The sequence below is a fragment of the Polyodon spathula genome, chromosome 30 (assembly GCF_017654505.1).
Source record: "Polyodon spathula isolate WHYD16114869_AA chromosome 30, ASM1765450v1, whole genome shotgun sequence".
Classification (NCBI taxonomy): domain Eukaryota; kingdom Metazoa; phylum Chordata; class Actinopteri; order Acipenseriformes; family Polyodontidae; genus Polyodon; species Polyodon spathula.
The window spans coordinates 2,317,820-2,337,560 of NC_054563.1; the positions used below are offsets into that span (position 1 = coordinate 2,317,820).

The 19,741-nt window shown below is 41.6% G+C and overlaps 2 protein-coding genes across 2 annotated transcripts; one reads left to right on the forward strand and one right to left on the reverse strand.

Moving 5' to 3' along the window:
- On the forward strand, positions 1-10,821 carry eif2s3 (eukaryotic translation initiation factor 2, subunit 3 gamma). The gene is made up of 10 exons (XM_041233154.1): positions 1-276; positions 3,670-3,733; positions 5,361-5,488; positions 5,770-5,891; positions 6,266-6,360; positions 6,950-7,108; positions 7,757-7,891; positions 8,361-8,455; positions 9,068-9,212; positions 10,589-10,821. Exons 1-10 carry the CDS (start codon positions 208-210, stop codon positions 10,804-10,806), a joined length of 1,230 nt encoding a protein of 409 aa, XP_041089088.1. The 5' UTR covers positions 1-207; the 3' UTR covers positions 10,807-10,821.
- A 630-nt stretch (positions 10,822-11,451) lies between these two features.
- Positions 11,452-15,316, reverse strand: LOC121302578 (eukaryotic translation initiation factor 2 subunit 3-like). Its single transcript, XM_041232580.1, has 5 exons — positions 15,313-15,316; positions 14,490-14,624; positions 13,926-14,020; positions 13,137-13,281; positions 11,452-11,684 (listed from the first exon to the last, which is right to left on the reverse strand). Exons 1-5 carry the CDS (start codon positions 15,314-15,316, stop codon positions 11,467-11,469), a joined length of 597 nt encoding a protein of 198 aa, XP_041088514.1. The 3' UTR covers positions 11,452-11,466.
- Between the last annotated feature and the right edge of the window lie 4,425 nt (positions 15,317-19,741).

Below are 19,741 nucleotides of genomic sequence, written 5' to 3' on the forward strand. Positions count from 1 at the left end.
CCTGCATCTGAGGACCCTATCGCGTTAGACTGTGCTGTTCCAATTAACACGACAGAAAAGGCAAATAAAGCGCGTAATATATTATCAGAGCAGTGGGGAAATCAGTTTTGTATTGTTCTTATTTTTTTAAGAATAGGTTATCGGACTGCTCGATAACCCTATACTACAGGCGATCGCTTTGGATTACTACGTTTCTTTCTGGTCAAGATGGCGGGTGACGAGTCAGGAGTAACGCTAGGGCAGCCCCATCTTTCTAAGCAAGATCTCCGCACTTTGGTGGGTATCCGATCTTTTCACATTAAATTAAAACAAGGTCAGTGTGTACCGAACGGTACCGGGCTGGAGGTTAGCCAGTTGTATTGGCGGAAAGGGCAGAAGGAGAGTAGGATGTGAATCACGCCGGGCGTTGGGGACGCCGGGTTGGGAGTTGCACACATGAGTGAAAAATAGTAGGACCCAGCGCAGAGACAGCAAACCAGCATGGGGAATGTATGTGTGTGTGAATGAAGTCAAATTAACCACACTGTCTCAATTTTGAGTGTAAAATATAACATATTAAACATGGCCGGGTCTATCTTACATCGAGTTAGGTTAGTGTATCCAGGCTTAAGTTAGGCGATAGAGATCTTAGTTTGCAATCGTGTCTAGTGTTTATCAGTGGACCGGGTCTTTCAGCATACTATAGATACGCAAAACATGAAATCAGCCACTCTAGCTTTTGTATGTACTGATAGAGTACATAGTTCAAAATAAAGTGCTGGTATTGCTAGAAAAATATGTGCCTGCTTTCTGAATGAGTATACGCTGTAATGTAAGCTGCAGTACATAGTAGGTTATGATAAAAAACACAAGGACGTGTCGGAGAGTTTATTGGATATTCATGAATTCTAACCAGGCTCAGCTTCATGGAGGCAGTGGAGGGTGGCATGTGACCAGCCCTGCCCGGTGAGACAGACAGGATTGTTTTGTTCATTTCTGTCACTGCGCTGTTACATGTATCCCAAGTCACCTTTACCCCAGGGGTAATTGTAACCAAATGAACATGCTCTTCTGGCATATAACAAGGAATAAAGAATATTTGGAACTGGTCCGATATTGCTGGCGCTTGTAATGTGGAAGGAAGCTTTTAGTTACACACAATAATATAATTTAAGGCATATTCCTTTCTGATTTTAAGTTCTTTTTTTTTTTTTTTTTTTTTTTTGTAAAAATGTGACTGGGGTTTAGTCTCGTAATGCTTTCAAGAATAGCTGAACTCTACAAGAACACAAAGAATAAACACTCACCGAGCCGAGTAGCACACCCATTTTTGTGAAATAAGGTTTGCAATTCTTTTTTTTTTCTTTTCTTTAACTGAAAATGAAGGCTGGGTTTTCTTTGCTCAAGGCCCCCTATGACATCATGCATCTGACCTCCAGACCCCCTCCCAATAAGTCCATTGAAATGTGAAATTTCTCCTTAGTCGACCCCTTTTGTTGTATAATTCTACATACAAGCAAGCATTGGAAATGAAGACTAAATGTACAATTAAGCATTGTGTGCATTGTAACGGCACAGTTTGTAATGCATTGTAACTGTACAGTTTATAATCTATTGTAACGGCACAGTTTGTAATGCATTGTAACTGTACAGTTTATAATCTATTGTAACGGCACAGTTTGTAATGCATTGTAACTGTACAGTTTATAATCTATTGTAACGGCACAGTTTGTAATTTGTAACTGTACAGTTTATAATCTATTGTAACGGCACAGTTTGTAATGCATTGTAACTGTACAGTTTATAATCTATTGTAACGGCACAGTTTGTAATGCATTGTAACTGTACAGTTTATAATCTATTGTAACGGTACAGTTTGTAATGCATTGTAACTGTACAGTTTATAATCTGTTGTAACGGCACAGTTTATAATGCATTGTAACTGTACAGTTTATAATCTGTTGTAATGGTACAGTTTGCAATGCATTGCAGTTGTACAGCTTGTAATTCATAATAATTGCAGTGCAATTGTAGAGGAACCTTGTCACGCCTGCATAATTGTAATTGTATCATATCACTGATTGATTACCGTTCAGGTCTGCATTTATCTATCATTGTCATTATTTTTGTGTTTTCAACCACTTTGTGACCCCATTTGTTTGAATTAATAATTAGTTCTGTAGTATGCTTGTGTATTTGTAGCTGTGATTATGGCTGGGTTGTTTAGAGTACAGTACGCATGTTCATGTGAACAGTTTGTCACGTTTCAGTGTCATTGCAATTAGAAGAGTAATCACTGCAGCAGAGATGTAACTGCAATTTCGATAAAACCAAATATCATTGTACTAGAAATTTCAGCAAACAATTCAGCTGTAGCTATAACTGCCCCAGGGCTGTGTGCTGCTGCCCCCTCATACAATCTCATGGTCCTCAGCTGGGGCTCCCCTAAATTAAGGAAGTATTACTGTTATTAGGTCTGAAATTGGTTGCACCTGTCTGAAGAGAGATTTGTAAAAAGGGTTATAAAAATCTGTTCTAGGCTTAGGTTAGTAGAGACTCATTTTCTTTTAAGTAACAGCTTCTCTCTAATAGTTATAGTAATATTTAAAGTTCTGCACTGTCCTGCAGCCTAGTTTGTGTTATAAACCTGACAAACTTTAAGATCTAATTAAATACTGTATACCTCCGTTTATTACTTTCTAACATTTCACATAAAACATACATACTGCATTACATAATGACAGGGATTATATTAATCACTCAGCTTGTTTCATGTACAGCAAACTAACTGCAACCCTGGCCAGCAATTGGGATCCTTAAAACACAAGGAGCAGTTCAGTATTCCAGATTATCGGAAAATGCTTTTCCCATTATCAGTGATTGGTACTGACAGCACGTAGATTGAGGATGCATGTAGAAGCAGGGAGTCTCATCTTGTAACTACATGTACCTCCCTGTTTTTAAGTGATAGCTGACAGTCTAAAATGTGTTTTAAAAGGGGGGAATGTTTAGAAATCTCTTAAACTGCTGTCAGCCCCAACCACAGCAGCCAGCACTGAGATAATTAACAAACAATATTACACTTACAAAATTAGTGAATAGCTTTGTTTCATATAGAGGTTGTTGATACTTATGTATGCAACTGTACATACATGTGTATCTATATATAAAATCTCATTGTAAACGTGGCACTGAGAGGCTGATAAAGGATGTATCATTCGAAGTGTAGACAGGACTGTGCTGGTGCAATGCCTAGTTAAGTGTGCAGGGGATTTTCATTCTTGTGCTTGTTAAAGTGTCGTTAACATGACAATGCGTTCTGCAGTAATGATGTAACAATAGTGGGCGTGATGAAATGGCCAGAAAGCCTTTTTAGAAGGCAAGTTCACATTTAGAGGATGCCACAGTGACAGATAATTTGCTTTATGTATGTATTCATTTGTTTGGTATATCACTATTAAGTTTATAACACGCCTGAGTTTGTTACCCACACACTGGAGCGAATCCAGCTTGTAAAATGTGGAATCTGAAACTCTCATGCAATAGGAGTCTTGCTTCCGTCCCTGTTGTCATGCATGTTTATTTCCGTTCTTGTCACCCATGTGACAAACTGTAACCTACTGATTAGTTTTTAAACAAATGTACCCCTCACTTTTGATTGACTTGTCCCTTTTGACTTTGTTTTAATAGGATGTGACCAAATTGACTCCCCTTTCTCCAGAAATCATCAGCAGGCAAGCCACAATTAACATCGGTAAGTACAGCCCTTGCACGCAGTTAATTGGAAAGTAAACCATCGAATACCCTGGTGCTTTCATAAGAACATAAGAAAGTTTACAAACGAGAGGAGGCCATTCGGCCCATCTTGCTCGTTTGGTTGTTAGTAGCTTATTGATCCCAAAATCTCATCAAGCAGCTTCTTGAAGGATCCCAGGGTGTCAGCTTCAACAACATTACTGGGGAGTTGATTCCAGACCCTCACGATTCTCTGTGTAAAAAAAGTGCCTCCTATTTTCTGTTCTGAATGCCCCTTTGTCTAATCTCCATTTGTGACCCCTGGTCCTTGTTTCTTTTTTCAGGCTGAAAAAGTCCCTTGGGTCGACACTGTCAATACCTTTTAGAATTTTGAATGCTTGAATTAGGTCGCCACGTAGTCTTCTTTGTTCAAGACTGAACAGATTCAATTCTTTTAGCCTGTCTGCATATGACATGCCTTTTAAGCCCGGAATAATTCTGGTCGCTCTTCTTTGCACTCTTTCTAGAGCAGCAATATCTTTTTTTATAGCGAGGTGACCAGAATTGCACACAATATTCAAGATGAGGTCTTACTAGTGCATTGTACAGTTTTAACATTACTTCCCTTGATTTAAATTCAACACTTTTCACAATGTATCTGAGCATCTTGTTAGCCTTTTTTATAGCTTCCCCACATTGTCTAGATGAAGACATTTCTGAGTCAACAAAAACTCCTAGGTCTTTTTCATAGATTCCTTCTCCAATTTCAGTATCTCCCATATGATATTTATAATGTACATTTTTATTTCCTGCGTGCAGTACCTTACACTTTTCTCTATTACATGTCATTTGCCATGTGTCTGCCCAGTTCTGAATCTTGTCTAGATCATTTTGAATGACCTTTGCTGCTGCAACAGTGTTTGCCACTCCTCCTACTTTTGTGTCGTCTGCAAATTTAACAAGTTTGCTTACTATACCAGAATCTAAATCATTAATGTAGATTAGGAATAGCAGATGACCTAATACTGATCCCTGTGGTACACCACTGGTTACCACACTCCATTCTGAGGTTTTTCCTCTAATCAGTACTTTCTGTTTTCTACATGTTAACCACTCCCTAATCCATGTACGTGTGTTTCCTTGAATCCCAACTGCGTTCAGTTTGAGAATTAATCTTTTGTGCGGGACTTTGTCAAAAGCTTTCTGGAAATCTAAATAAACCATGTCATATGCTTTGCAATTATCCATTATCGATGTTGCATCCTTTCACATGAAACACATCTGTGGTACCAATTTATTGCCACCCTAAAAACATTTTAACATTCAGTCGTACTTTGGAAGCAATACTTGTACCCCTTGCGAGCTTGATTTAACACAGTGTATTGGTATAGCAAGCACAGATGTGTCTTGTTACACTTGTAGTAAAACCAGGAATGGATCATCTGCTATGCAATTGGAGTCTTACTTCCATGCTTGCCATATTGTGATTTACAGCTAGTCTGTCCGTGGTGTAGAATCAGGATCCAGGGAGGGGGTGTGAATTAGCACTATACAAATAGACTATGAAATCAGTATGAATCTCTTTTGTATCTTGCTGCACATCTTCATGTCTCTCTTGTGTGTGTTTTTTTTTTTTTTTTCTCCAGGTACAATTGGCCATGTAGCTCACGGAAAGTCTACAGTGGTGAAGGCTATCTCAGGCGTTCATACCGTCAGATTCAAAAATGAGCTGGAGAGGAACATTACTATAAAACTCGGCTACGCTAATGCAAAGGTAAAGTTCAAACCAATGCCATGGTCTTGCTGTGTTGAGTTGTCATTTCTCCAGTGAATGATACTCTTAAGACTGCATTAAAAATAGGCATGTAAAAATGTGTGATTTGGTGTCTTTTGGGGTGAGCAGATGTTAAATCTTCCATGTTTACATGTGCAAGGTGTCCCCAGAATGTTTCCCATGTTCACTTTTTGTTCCCCAGAAGGGTTCAGCTTCAGACTTCGCAGTATAAGGCTCTGTCACAATTGTAAAACAGGTGTATGTTCAATATTCTTTTCTAGGTGTACAAATTAAATGATCCCAGTTGCCCGCGGCCTGAATGCTACAGATCCTGTGGCAGCAGCACTCCAGATGAGTTCCCCACAGATCTCCCTGGCACTAAAGGGAATTTTAAACTAGTCAGGTTAGTGACCCAAGCACTTCTGTTTTGCCAGCGACATTCTCACCGTGCGGGGCTGTGTGAGTTACACAGCTCTTTTGCATGCACACCTACCCTGGAACCATTCTCTCCATCACATGTGGTTTCTGAATCCTCATCTTCATAAAGTCAAATTTTAGTCTGAATTGAGACTGTGTGTTTAGAAGTTAGGAATGTGTATCCTCATCAACCCCAAACTCAGGGAACCCCTCCCCTGGACTCAGGTCCACTTGGGCTGGAGTGACCCTGACTTTTTAGTACCTCTTCGCGTCCTGTTCACTCCTGTGGTCTACACTATGAGATCAGTGGTGTTGCTCTTAACCGAGAGTGCAGTGTCAGGTTTGAGTTTCTCTCCGCAGGCACGTGTCTTTCGTGGACTGTCCCGGGCACGACATTCTGATGGCGACCATGTTGAACGGCGCAGCGGTCATGGATGCAGCTCTTCTGTTGATAGGTGAATCAGAAAACCACGTCCTTTTATTGGCAAAATCTGCTGTTCGTTTTAAAGCAGGAGTATCAAAGATTTTATAGTGTTTGTTGAACTTCATTCGCTCTTTTTCAAACCAGTTAATGTGGGTAATTTCAGAGCCGTTTCAATTGAAACAGGTTTTCATTGAGACCTTTGTAGCTGCTCTAATAGAAATACATTTCTAATGTTTAATTATTTCAATGGTAGTTTTAATAACTGAGACGCGTCAGTCAAGAGCACTCATTTTAGCTTATGTATTTTTACGTGTTTAATTTGAAGCCAGTTTAATTGACTAACACTGACCTCAACTGAAGTAATTTGTTGCCATTTTAATTACACTTGTGATCAGTGATGTGTTGGAATTGAGTAGAAGGGAATTAGAATTGATTTTAAAGAAATTGGAAGTGGAATTGAAAAGCTGGAATGGACCCTGACCCTGGTCATGGTTTTATTTACTGTAGAATCTAGCTTCAGTTTGTCTGACTGTGCTTAACAATGGTTTACAAAAGGTCCAGCTCTTCCCTGTAACCCTTCAAGGGTGCTCTGAATGATGTCTGTCTGTCTTTCCACACAGCTGGCAATGAGTCCTGCCCTCAGCCTCAGACCTCGGAACACCTTGCAGCCATTGAAATCATGAAACTGAAACACATTCTGATTCTGCAGAACAAAATCGATCTGGTTAAAGAAAGCCAAGCCAAGGAGCAGTATGAACAGATCCTTGCATTCGTGCAGGGTAAGCAGAGCACAGTATGGAGAGGAGGATCCTCATGTTTGTTAACCAGACCACTGCCCGGTCCCAATAAAACCTGCAGCGCATTTTTAAACATCGTCATTGGGTTTTGCAGGGTTCACACCTGGCACTGTTGTGCTTTTGAAACAGACAGGGGCTTGAAGTAGTTTTCAGGTTAGTGGATATCTTGCTGTGAGACTGGGTGGTCTTCTTTTAGATGTAGAGATATTGGCATTATTGTATTTGCAGTCCAGGCCAATTTTGCCCACATCTAAAATGAAGTAGTTACTTATTCTGGAAATAGACAAGTTATATTTACCCTTTACCATACAAGGGCTTGGTTACACTAATTGGTGCACTGCCTCTAAATGAGCATCACAATGCACTGATAAAGGGTCATCAATAGCGTTGAGACCAGCTGTGCACAGCAAAGCACAGCACAGCACAGCGCAGCACAGCACATGCCCTTGGGACTGTGCATTGTGTACTTCCTATTTAAGCTGTGAAAGGGACCCCTTTAGTCTTTGTTAATCTTGACCCGGTTTCTCATTTTCTGTGTTGAAGCCCTTTTTCCGCGCATTCATTCAAAGGCGTGCTGATCTTTCACCAGCTGGTGGATCAATGCTGATGATTTTGTTCTCTTGTAAACAGGCACAGTTGCAGAAGGAGCCCCTATTATCCCCATCTCTGCCCAGCTGAAATACAACATAGAGGTCGTGTGCGAGTACATTGTAAAGAAGATCCCAGTTCCTGTGCGAGACTTCACCTCAGAACCAAGGCTTATTGGTAAGAAACAAACTAAACTGATCATCTCCTTATTGCTGTCAGTGCAAGTGCAGCCGTGTTACTGTGATTCTGTCAGCTCTGGCCTTTCCCCAGTGCGTGATCACCTTGTTGCTACATGAAGGTCCTCTTGTGCAGAATATGAATGACATGTCAGTCTGCTAAATCATATAGTGCTCCCCCTGTTCATCACTGCAGTCGGGAGCCACACATATGAGACGGTGCTGATTGTGTTCTGCCTGATAACAAGGATGAATGTTCTCATGGATTGGCATGACTGGGCCAGTGGGAGCCTCGATCCTTGCTGCCTTATAGCTGGTTCCACACTATAAAGGCTTGCTTATAAAGAGGACCACTCTATTGCTTTCATATCAGCTGCTGGAGTCCTTACCAGGGCAGTTCATTCCTGTCCTGGTGTATGTATGGATTTATTCATTTATTTATTCATTTTGTTTTGTGTCTCTGCCCGCAGTAATTCGATCGTTTGATGTCAACAAGCCTGGTTGTGAGGTTGATGACCTCAAAGGAGGGGTAGCAGGAGGCAGTATACTGAAAGGAGTGTTGAAGGTAAGACACTGACATTCTTTATGTATTTACAGTACTAAGCTTGAAATGTTTTGTAATTATATCTGTATAAAGTGTTTTTTTTTTTTTTTTTTTTGGATATACACACAAGGTTTAAAATAATGTATATATGTGTGTGTGTGTATATATATATATATATATATATGTATGTGTGTGTGTGTGTGTATATATATATATATATATATATATATATATATATATATATATATATATATATATATATATATATATATAAAATGTAATCAAATCTATCTATCTCTAACTGTGAACAATGGAGTCTGTAACCAGCTCAATAAAACGATTATTAAAATAAAAAAAATAAAAAAGATTTTTGCTGAAAGCAACATTTTTGCATAGTAAGCATTCTGTAAACAAGCATTTGTGATGCTTCTAAATACAGCAGACTCCCTCCTAAAGACCAGGTCATCTCTCGCACTGCCGTCTCCCTCTTTACTGCCTGTTTGATGCCATCAATACAGGGATTCCAGGAAGCACGCCGTGGCTGTGTTCAGGAAGCACGCCATGGCTGTGTTCGTAAAGCATGCTGGCTGCACGACCAGTCAGGGATCCTCATATTCCTTTCCTCTTCTTCAGGTTGGGCAGGAGATTGAAGTCAGGCCTGGCATTGTCTCCAAGGACCATGAAGGCAAACTCATGTGCAAGCCAATCTTCTCCAAGATCGTCTCGCTGTTCGCAGAACACAATGACCTGCTCTACGGTGCACCTGGGGGTCTTATCGGTAGGAGGAGTGGGCTTTGTTTGTGTGTAAGGAATGAGCTGTGAAGACAGGCTAAAAGAACTGGATTATTTGTTTAGCCTAGAACAAAGATGATTTAGATGGGGGGCATCATTGAAATCTTAGAGAGTTGCCATAGTTGACCTTCAGTACGTTAAGTGCAACACAGAAACCAGGACCAGAGGACGCGGATCAAAGTGAAGAGGAGATACTTAGGACTGAGGGAAGGAAACACTTCTTCACACAGAGAGGGGTGAGGGGATGGAATGGGTTACCTAGTCATGTTGTTGAAGGACTCTTCACACAGAGGGGTGAGGGGATGGAATGGGTTACCTAGTCATGTTGCTGAAGGAGACTCTTCACCACAGAGGGGTGAGGGGATGGAATGGGTTACCTAGTCATGTTGTTGAAGGAGACTCTTCACACAGAGGGGTGAGGGGATGGAATGGGTTACCTAGTCATGTTGTTGAAGGAGACTCTTCTTCACACACAGAGGGGTGAGGGGATGGAATGGGTTACCTAGTCATGTTGTTGAAGGAGACTCTTCACACAGAGGGGTGAGGGGATGGAATGGGTTACCTAGTCATGTTGTTGAAGGAGACTCTTCTTCACACAGAGAGGGGTGAGGGGATGGAATGGGTTACCTCGTCATTGTTGGGTCCTTTAAGACCCAACTTCACAAAGTTTTGAGGTCAATTCGCTACAAGAAAGTGGAAATGGTATTGATGGGCCGAATGGCCTCCACTCATTCGTAAATTTTCTTGTGTTCTTATTTATGAGCTAATGGAATTATTTAGTTCCATTTTCTTGTGTTCTTATTTATGAGCTAATGGAATTATTTAGTTCCATTTTCTTGTGTTCTTATTTATGAGCTAATGGAATTATTTAGTTCCATTTTCATGTGTTCTTATTTATGAGCTAATGGAATTATCTTTAGTTTCATTTTCATGTGTTCTTGTTTATGAGCTAATGGAATTATTTAGTTCCATTTTCTTGTTATTTTTAAGCTACTAGAACTCTAGTGCAAACTCAGTTTTTTTAGGGGCTTGTAAATAATCTATAGTTGAAATTGTCATTTGGTTGTTTTTTGTTTCACTTCTAAAATGATTTGGATTAATTTTTTTTAATGCAAGATTAATTAAGATTTAATTAAGATTTTTTAATGCAAACACTAATTTGTGTTTAAATATATTCTAAACCTCCTTTTATTAAACTCATTTAGACAGGCCAGTGTTACCATGCACTTGAGTGGCTGCTAATTGCACAATGTAAATGAAACCGGTTTCATCGAGGGGGGTAGTGTATACGTACCAGATCAATACACCAATCTGGAATTGATCCTGAGCAAGTTGTTGACCTGTATGGTCCGTGATCTCTAGGTGTTGGCACGAAGATCGACCCGACGCTGTGCCGTGCGGACCGAATGGTGGGGCAGGTCCTGGGAGCCGTGGGGGCGCTGCCTGAGATCTTCACAGAGCTGGAAATCTCCTACTTCCTGCTCCGACGACTGCTCGGCGTGCGTACAGAGGGGGACAAAAAGGCAGCCAAGGTCAGTGAGGAGAGCAGGGCTCTTCACATCGTTTCTGTGTCTGTTTAAATGCAGGGATGGAATCGCAGGCGTTGTCATAGATTATGCTGATTTAGGACGTTCTCTGTTAAATGTGTGAAAGAGCTTTTAGATGAATTGTTTCCAAGGGGTTTGCGGGCAGTAAGAGTGCATTTTGAGCAGGTTTGTGCACGTATCCCCTGCATGGAGCTTGTATGGATTACTATTGTTCATGTGCTGCAGGAAGATGATAAATGGCTTGTCTTGGGGACTGGCTGTTGTATTGAAGCCTTATAAAACAGACACACTTGCTTGGGTGAATTTGACCGAGATTGTGAAAGCTGACTGTCGGGTGCTTTTGCCCCAAGAAAGCTTGGCTGCAGATCTTAAGATAATCACATTCTTCACCATTTAGAGTGCTGCATATGGGTGTGGGTCAAATTCACCCAAGCAAGTGTGTCTGTTTTATAAGGCTTCAATACAACAGCCAGTCCCCAAGACAAGCCATTTATCATCTTCCTGCAGCACATGAACAATAGTAATCCATACAAGCTCCATGCAGGGGATACGTGCACAAACCTGCTCAAAATGCACTCTTACTGCCCGCAAACCCCTTGGAAACAATTCATCTAAAAGCTCTTTCACACATTTAACAGAGAACGTCCTAAATCAGCATAATCTATGACAACGCCTGCGATTCCATCCCTGCATTTAAACAGACACAGAAACGATGTGAAGAGCCCTGCTCTCCTCACTGACCTTGGCTGCCTTTTTGTCCCCCTCTGTACGCACGCCGAGCAGTCGTCGGAGCAGGAAGTAGGAGATTTCCAGCTCTGTGAAGATCTCAGGCAGCGCCCCCACGGCTCCCAGGACCTGCCCCACCATTCGGTCCGCACGGCACAGCGTCGGGTCGATCTTCGTGCCAACACCTAGAGATCACGGACCATACAGGTCAACAACTTGCTCAGGATCAATTCCAGATTGGTGTATTGATCTGGTACGTATACACTACCCCCCTCGATGAAACCGGTTTCATTTACATTGTGCAATTAGCAGCCACTCAAGTGCATGGTAACACTGGCCTGTCTAAATGAGTTTAATAAAAGGAGGTTTAGAATATATTTAAACACAAATTAGTGTTTGCATTAAAAAATCTTAATTAAATCTTAATTAATCTTGCATTAAAAAAAATTAATCCAAATCATTTTAGAAGTGAAACAAAAAACAACCAAATGACAATTTCAACTATAGATTATTTACAAGCCCCTAAAAAAACTGAGTTTGCACTAGAGTTCTAGTAGCTTAAAAATAACAAGAAAATGGAACTAAATAATTCCATCAGCTCATAAACAAGAACACATGAAAATGGAACTAAAGATAATTTCATTAGCTCATAAATAAGAACACAAGAAAATGGAACTAAATAATTCCATTAGCTCATAAATAAGAACACATGCTCATAAATAAGAACACATGAAAATGGAACTAAATAATTCCATTAGCTCATAAATAAGAACACATGAAAATGGAACTAAATAATTCCATTAGCTCATAAATAAGAACACATGAAAATGGAACCATTAGCTCATAAATAAGAACACAAGAAAATTTACGAATGAGTGGAGGCCATTCGGCCCATCAATACCATTTCCACTTTCTTGTAGCGAATTGACCTCAAAACTTTGTGAAGTTGGGTCTTAAAGGACCCAACAATGACGAGGTAACCCATTCCATCCCCGCACCCCTCTCTGTGTGAAGAAGAGTCTCCTTCAACAACATGACTAGGTAACCCATTCCATCCCCTCACCCCTCTCTGTGTGAAGAAGAGTCTCCTTCAACAACATGACTAGGTAACCCATTCTATCCCCTCACCACTCTCTGTGTGAAGAAGAGTCTCCTTCAACAACATGACTAGGTAACCCATTCCATCCCCTCACCACACTCTGTGTGAAGAAGAGTCTCCTTCAGCAACATGACTAGGTAACCCATTCCATCCCATCACCACTCTCTGTGTGAAGAAGGGTCTCCTTCAACAACATGACTAGGTAACCCATTCCATCCCCTCACCACTCTGCTGAAGAGTGTGAACAAAGTAGGTAACCCATTCCATTCCCTCACCCCTCCGTGTGAAGAAAGTGACACACTGCTTCACTCAAGAAGGGGTCAGGATTCATAGAAGGAGAAGTGACCTAGCGGTGTCCTCTGGTCCTGGTTTCTGTGTTGCACTTAACGTACTGAAGGTCAACTATGGCAACTCTCTAAGATTTCAATGATGCCCCCCATCTAAATCATCTTTGTTCTAGGCTAAACAAATAATCCAGTTCTTTTAGCCTGTCTTCACAGCTCATTCCTTACACACAAACAAAGCCCACTCCTCCTACCGATAAGACCCCCAGGTGCACCGTAGAGCAGGTCATTGTGTTCTGCGAACAGCGAGACGATCTTGGAGAAGATTGGCTTGCACATGAGTTTGCCTTCATGGTCCTTGGAGACAATGCCAGGCCTGACTTCAATCTCCTGCCCAACCTGAAGAAGAGGAAAGGAATATGAGGATCCCTGACTGGTCGTGCAGCCAGCATGCTTTACGAACACAGCCATGGCGTGCTTCCTGAACACAGCCACGGCGTGCTTCCTGGAATCCCTGTATTGATGGCATCAAACAGGCAGTAAAGAGGGAGACGGCAGTGCGAGAGATGACCTGGTCTTTAGGAGGGAGTCTGCTGTATTTAGAAGCATCACAAATGCTTGTTTACAGAATGCTTACTATGCAAAAATGTTGCTTTCAGCAAAAATCTTTTTTATTTTTTTTATTTTAATAATCGTTTTATTGAGCTGGTTACAGACTCCATTGTTCACAGTTAGAGATATGATAGCTTTTGTTCACAGTTACACGATAGATAGATTTGATATATATATATATATATATATATATATATATATACACATATATATAATATATTGCATATATATATATATAATATATATATATATATATAATATATACAAATACACACACACACAACAGATACACACCACACACATATGTAGATAACATTTGGTTAAACCTTGTGTGTATATCCAAAAAAAAAAAAAAAACACTTTATACAGATATAATTACAAAACATTTCAAGCTTAGTACTGTAAATACATAAAGAATGTCAGTGTCTTACCTTCAACACTCCTTTCAGTATACTGCCTCCTGCTACCCCTCCTTTGAGGTCATCAACCTCACAACCAGGCTTGTTGACATCAAACGATCGAATTACTGCGGGCAGAGACACAAAACAAAATGAATAAATAAATGAATAAATCCATACATACACCAGGACAGGAATGAACTGCCCTGGTAAGGACTCCAGCAGCTGATATGAAAGCAATAGAGTGGTCCTCTTTATAAGCAAGCCTTTATAGTGTGGAACCAGCTATAAGGCAGCAAGGATCGAGGCTCCCACTGGCCCAGTCATGCCAATCCATGAGAACATTCATCCTTGTTATCAGGCAGAACACAATCAGCACCGTCTCATATGTGTGGCTCCCGACTGCAGTGTTGAACAGGTGGAGCACTATATGATTTAGCAGACTGACATGTCATTCATATTCTGCACAAGAGGACCTTCATGTAGCAACAAGGTGATCACGCACTGGGGAAAGGCCAGAGCTGACAGAATCACAGTAACACGGCTGCACTTGCACTGACAGCAATAAGGAGATGATCAGTTTAGTTTGTTTCTTACCAATAAGCCTTGGTTCTGAGGTGAAGTCTCGCACAGGAACTGGGATCTTCTTTACAATGTACTCGCACACGACCTCTATGTTGTATTTCAGCTGGGCAGAGATGGGGATAATAGGGGCTCCTTCTGCAACTGTGCCTGTTTACAAGAGAACAAAATCATCAGCATTGATCCACCAGCTGGTGAAAGATCAGCACGCCTTTGAATGAATGCACGGAAAAAGGGCTTCAACACAGAAAATGAGAAACCGGGTCAAGATTAACAAAGACTAAAGGGGTCCCTTTCACAGCTTAAATAGGAAGTACACAATGCACAGTCCCAAGGGCATGTGCTGTGCTGCGCTGTGCTGTGCTGTGCTTTGCTGTGCACAGCTGGTCTCAACGCTATTGATGACCCTTTATCAGTGCATTGTGATGCTCATTTAGAGGCAGTGCACCAATTAGTGTAACCAAGCCCTTGTATGGTAAAGGGTAGGTATAACTTGCCTATTTCCAGAATAAGTAACTACTTCATTTTAGATGTGGGCAAAATTGGCCTGGACGGGGGGGGGGGGCGAGGGGGGGGAATGGGGGGGGGAGGCGAGGGCTGAGGGGTGAAGTGGCCGAAGAGTCTGGCGGTGCTACAAATCTCCAAAGAAGACTCCACAACTCCAGTTACTGCCTATTCATTATCTACGCAATACCTTTTGATCAGTTTAACATGATCTCTCTTAGTTCATTGATATCCCCAACAAATGCCCACTGAATCTCTCACAATGAATCCTTAAACACTGGATGGGCAAGGCTATGGCCCCACTACGCTGTCGATTTGTGTCAAAATTTCTTACCCATCTGAGATGCTCAGGTGTGACCCACGTGCACAAAAAGCCTGTCGATAGAATGACGAAGTGTTATAGGAATATTAACGCTGCAGTTGTGCTTCATGTTATGGCACCACGTGGCAGTGGTCAGTAGGTTAGATCAGGTCTAGAGGACTCGCTCCTCGTCCATAGAGCTGTGCTTCTGCTTAGCCCTGCACTAAATCGGCAGGTATGCTGCTATGCACGGAAGGCTGCGGATCCAGTTAACGAGACGCCCTCATGCTTAGTACTTGTCAAGATTAGCAATCAGATGCATTCGAGCTGTGTATGTGCCCTCTGTCATGCTCAGAATAACAGATATAAGTGTTCTCGCACTTGTTTCAGTGAGAAATCGTCATGGCTCGCAAAGGTATTACTCGAATATCCTTATACAACCTCGAATTTAGACAGACACGTCCAAGAAAAGCAACAATGAGTACCAACCAGCTCTCAGCTACTGAGGGACAAAAGAATACCGAGCGAGGCTAGGACTAACACGTGTGTTCGCAGCTGTGTGGAAAGATCAGTACACTATGACAAAATCACTGACTCTAGAGCACACATGTGTAGGGTTAGTCAGTGCAAGATAGACTTAGGACCTCTACTGAGTCTAACTCTACTGTTGTAGAGCTAGCAGCAGCTAGCAAACGAGAAGCGAGATACGTCATACACATAAAAATAAAACACAAATGAGCTCAGAAGGTACATGGGCGTCCTCTATTCGTCAGACACACCATCTGCATCTCTACTCGATTCGACACTGCTCAATTTCTCACAGGTGATAACACTTCACTAGTGCTAAACCTGATCAACAGAATTGAACTAGGTGGTCAATTGCCTCTAACAGGCATGCACTGCGTATCACATAATGTACGGCTAGAGGTCTAAAGCAGCGTGGCAACAAACTTCCGCCGAACTTCTGAGTCCAAGAGGCTAGGTCAGCTTTGTTTCAAGTAGTAAACTGGCTTCAAATTAACACGTAAAAATACATAGCTAAAATATGAGTCTCTGTGAAATCATAGTCGTGAAACGGCTGTTAGCAGGTAAGAAACATCCTCTAGATATATATACAAACTTCCTGATTGAGCTGAAATAACTAAGGTTAATACAAATCCTTCATGGCACACTGTAACTCAAAAATACTACTTGAGCTGCAGCACATAAAGAAACTAACAAGCTAGCTCCTGCTCATGAATGGAATCCTGTATCTCAATAGTTTCAATACGGACATCTGAAATAGTATCACCACATTTACAACGTACGTGAAAAAGTGCACCGATAGTAAAGTTCAAGGCGAAACACAGATCACAATCGTTGATAAACTCACTCACGTGATCTACAACATAACGATGTGCATTAGTATGAAACAGTGAACAAAGGCATGTAAAATGAAACATTACAAAAAAATTAGTATCGGGTATGACCTCCTGAGCAACCGTGTATACACAATCTTTTCTGCGCAAGCTAATATAGGACCGCATAGTTCTCTTCTGATTGTCACGCCTCATCGAGATCAGTTGTAGATGGCTGTGGGACGACTATACAGATCGGCTCCGACCAGCAGTCTCTGTTTCGTCACGCTCAGATCCCGGCATTAGACCTATGGTGGCAGAACTCGGACGCGACTCAGATATCGCTATCGTTAACATGTCGCGTGAGATCTGGAGGCAGTGCCGCGCTGGGCGCATTTGTGAGGCCCCGCAACAAGCGAGCGGTCAAAAAAATAGAATTGGAGTCATCAGGGGGTCAGTGCATGAAACAGACCTAAGAGATTAACCCCCAGCAAAGCATCGGCAATGACACCTCGAAATCGAGTAGGAAATGCTCAATTTTGCTCTGATTCCTAGACTGACACGTCACTGCTCGTGCAAGCCGCTTACAAGTGTGAGATGCATAACAGGGCGACTGATCTCATGTGTAGACCATCAGTGAGTGAACTAGTGACGAATCCAAACCGGGTACTAACAAGGTCATGAATGCGACTTTCCAGCTCATCAACAGATGGACGACTGATGTCCTAGGGATGTACGAGGTCAACTCCTACTGATTTTGTTCTATAGGTGTGTTACCTGACATAGAGCGATCACAATACACATCTACCTGCTAGCTCACTAACTGCACAGTTCTCAATTTACAGTGACATAAAATTCATGCACTGACTTGAGTGACGTCATTGTAGGATTTCAGAAATGCCTATCTATGTGTATAGGAGAGAATGGTTTCTAATTACCAGCATAGTGATAGCTGGGCATGCAAACAGACTACATGTGTCAACATAACCCATGCATCCGGCTCTACTGGTTCTACGAAGATGATAACAATTACATCTAGTGCGTGAAACAAGAAGTCGCAATCGGTGTCCCCCCTACCCCTGACGAGTTGAAAAATCCCTATAGTAGATGCCATGTGAGAGATCTGTAGAGAAGAGACTACTCATACTGCTTGCGAGTGCTGCTTCCACTGACATGACTACTGTCAGTACATCAGGTGCTATAAGCAGAGGAACGAACACATGAAACTTAGAAGGTACATTAATTCTCGTACTATGGCATCCTAAAAAGAATATTGACCAAAATGACACTCGGGATTCTCACAATTGTCGTACTAGGCCAAAATTATTAACTGTGCGTAAGTGCCAAATGACGACTAATAGAATAGATAAAACAAAACGATAGACACCCAGCCACAGGGAAACAGGGATCTCACAGATATGTGCATCCATGTGAGAACGGAAGTCATTTTCTAGAGGTACTTTACACAAGATATGACCTAAATCGGCACATGTCAACATGGTCTGAAGAGTCATAGTTAAGCAAATCTCGACAAGATCATCCCTTAAAGATCATCGCTCAATCACTAGCTAGGTCTTGTGCCACTAGACACTAGCTCCATCTTTGACAGTGCTACTGGCTCCTTAATGATGTGCATCATGCTCAGCACTCGGAGAATCATTACAACAAGCCGAATGCACTGCGACGTCGACACTGACATTGGCAAATTAGTGTGGCACACGATTACCGTACTTGCATTCAGCGTGAAGACGCTGCAAAATGTTTCTGATAAGTAAGTAATGTCTGCCATCATCTACTACCTCCTAGGGCTAACATTGTCTTGCATTCGGTATCGGTGGTTATAGGGGCGATAGCAATATCCGTGCACTCTAGTCGCACTGCTATAAACTGTTAGAACAGTGGCAGTACTCTGTAACGACCTGCATAGTAGCCTTGGCGATCTCGAGACTAGATAAACGCATACTTTCGTGTGATGTCTCACACTGACTCTAAACTCGCGTATCAGCTTGGTAAAAATGAACACAAAAACTAGCATTTCACTACACATACGTGAGACATATATGATGTGCTATGTCAATATACAAAATGAGATTTCAATAAACGAACAGTCGCTGTAAGCAAAATCGATACATTGTCACAACAGTATCTTGAAATAGTATGAATGACTATATACACACTCGCTCACGAATCATGGTAATCACTGAAATTATTCATACCAGAACAAACACAAAGGAATCGCACACAATTATGCGATTAAGGTACAATTGGATACGCTATGTATCAAATCACAGACTATAATAGGGCTAAGCAACATTAAGTAAGACATGACTCGGCGATTGGAGAAGCGATGGCATGCTCAGAATCGCTACCTGAGACTTATTATCTACTTTTGGAAACCCACATTACCTTTATACTGTATCGTACAAAGAATTAGTGCTTTCCACATTAAGTGTAATAATAATACAAAATGACTTGACATCCTAAGATCTTGATAGTTTTCTTCCATTGCTGTGATCATAAGCACAGCTGTCTGGAAGGCGAGCTCAGTTGCAGTCTAGTTGTGTCCATTCAGACAGTTGCGTGCCAAAGCAGTTTCTCTTGAGTAGGAGGGCACTGTCAGGTATACATCATAGAAAGGTGGTGAACAGAACTGAGATAAAACAAGGTGGCTTGGTGAACAACATTTATGGTTAAGGTAGAATGCCATCAAAAAAGCATTTGTGAGGGGCTCCCGAATGGAGTTCAGCATGCACCCTGTAGCCTGGTTCGAGTCCAGGCTATTCCACTGCAGACCGTGGACGGGCGCTCCCAGGGGGCGGCGCACAATCGGACTAAAGATAATTGGCTCTTCCAAATTGGGGAGAAAATAATAAAAACAATTGGTTAATACTATATTTAATAATAACTTGTGTCACCGATGTGCTTGTGTTGTGCCTGTGGGTGCAGGCAGCTGCACTCTTCTACACCAATGTTGTTTCATGGTGATGTGCTCTAAAGGGTGTGTGTGTGTGTGAACGTGCTTCAGAAAACCTGGTTAAAACTCCCATCCCAGGTAACATAAACCACAATATCGGCTTGTGAACATGTGGGGACAATGCACAGTGTATCCTGACTTTATCTCACAG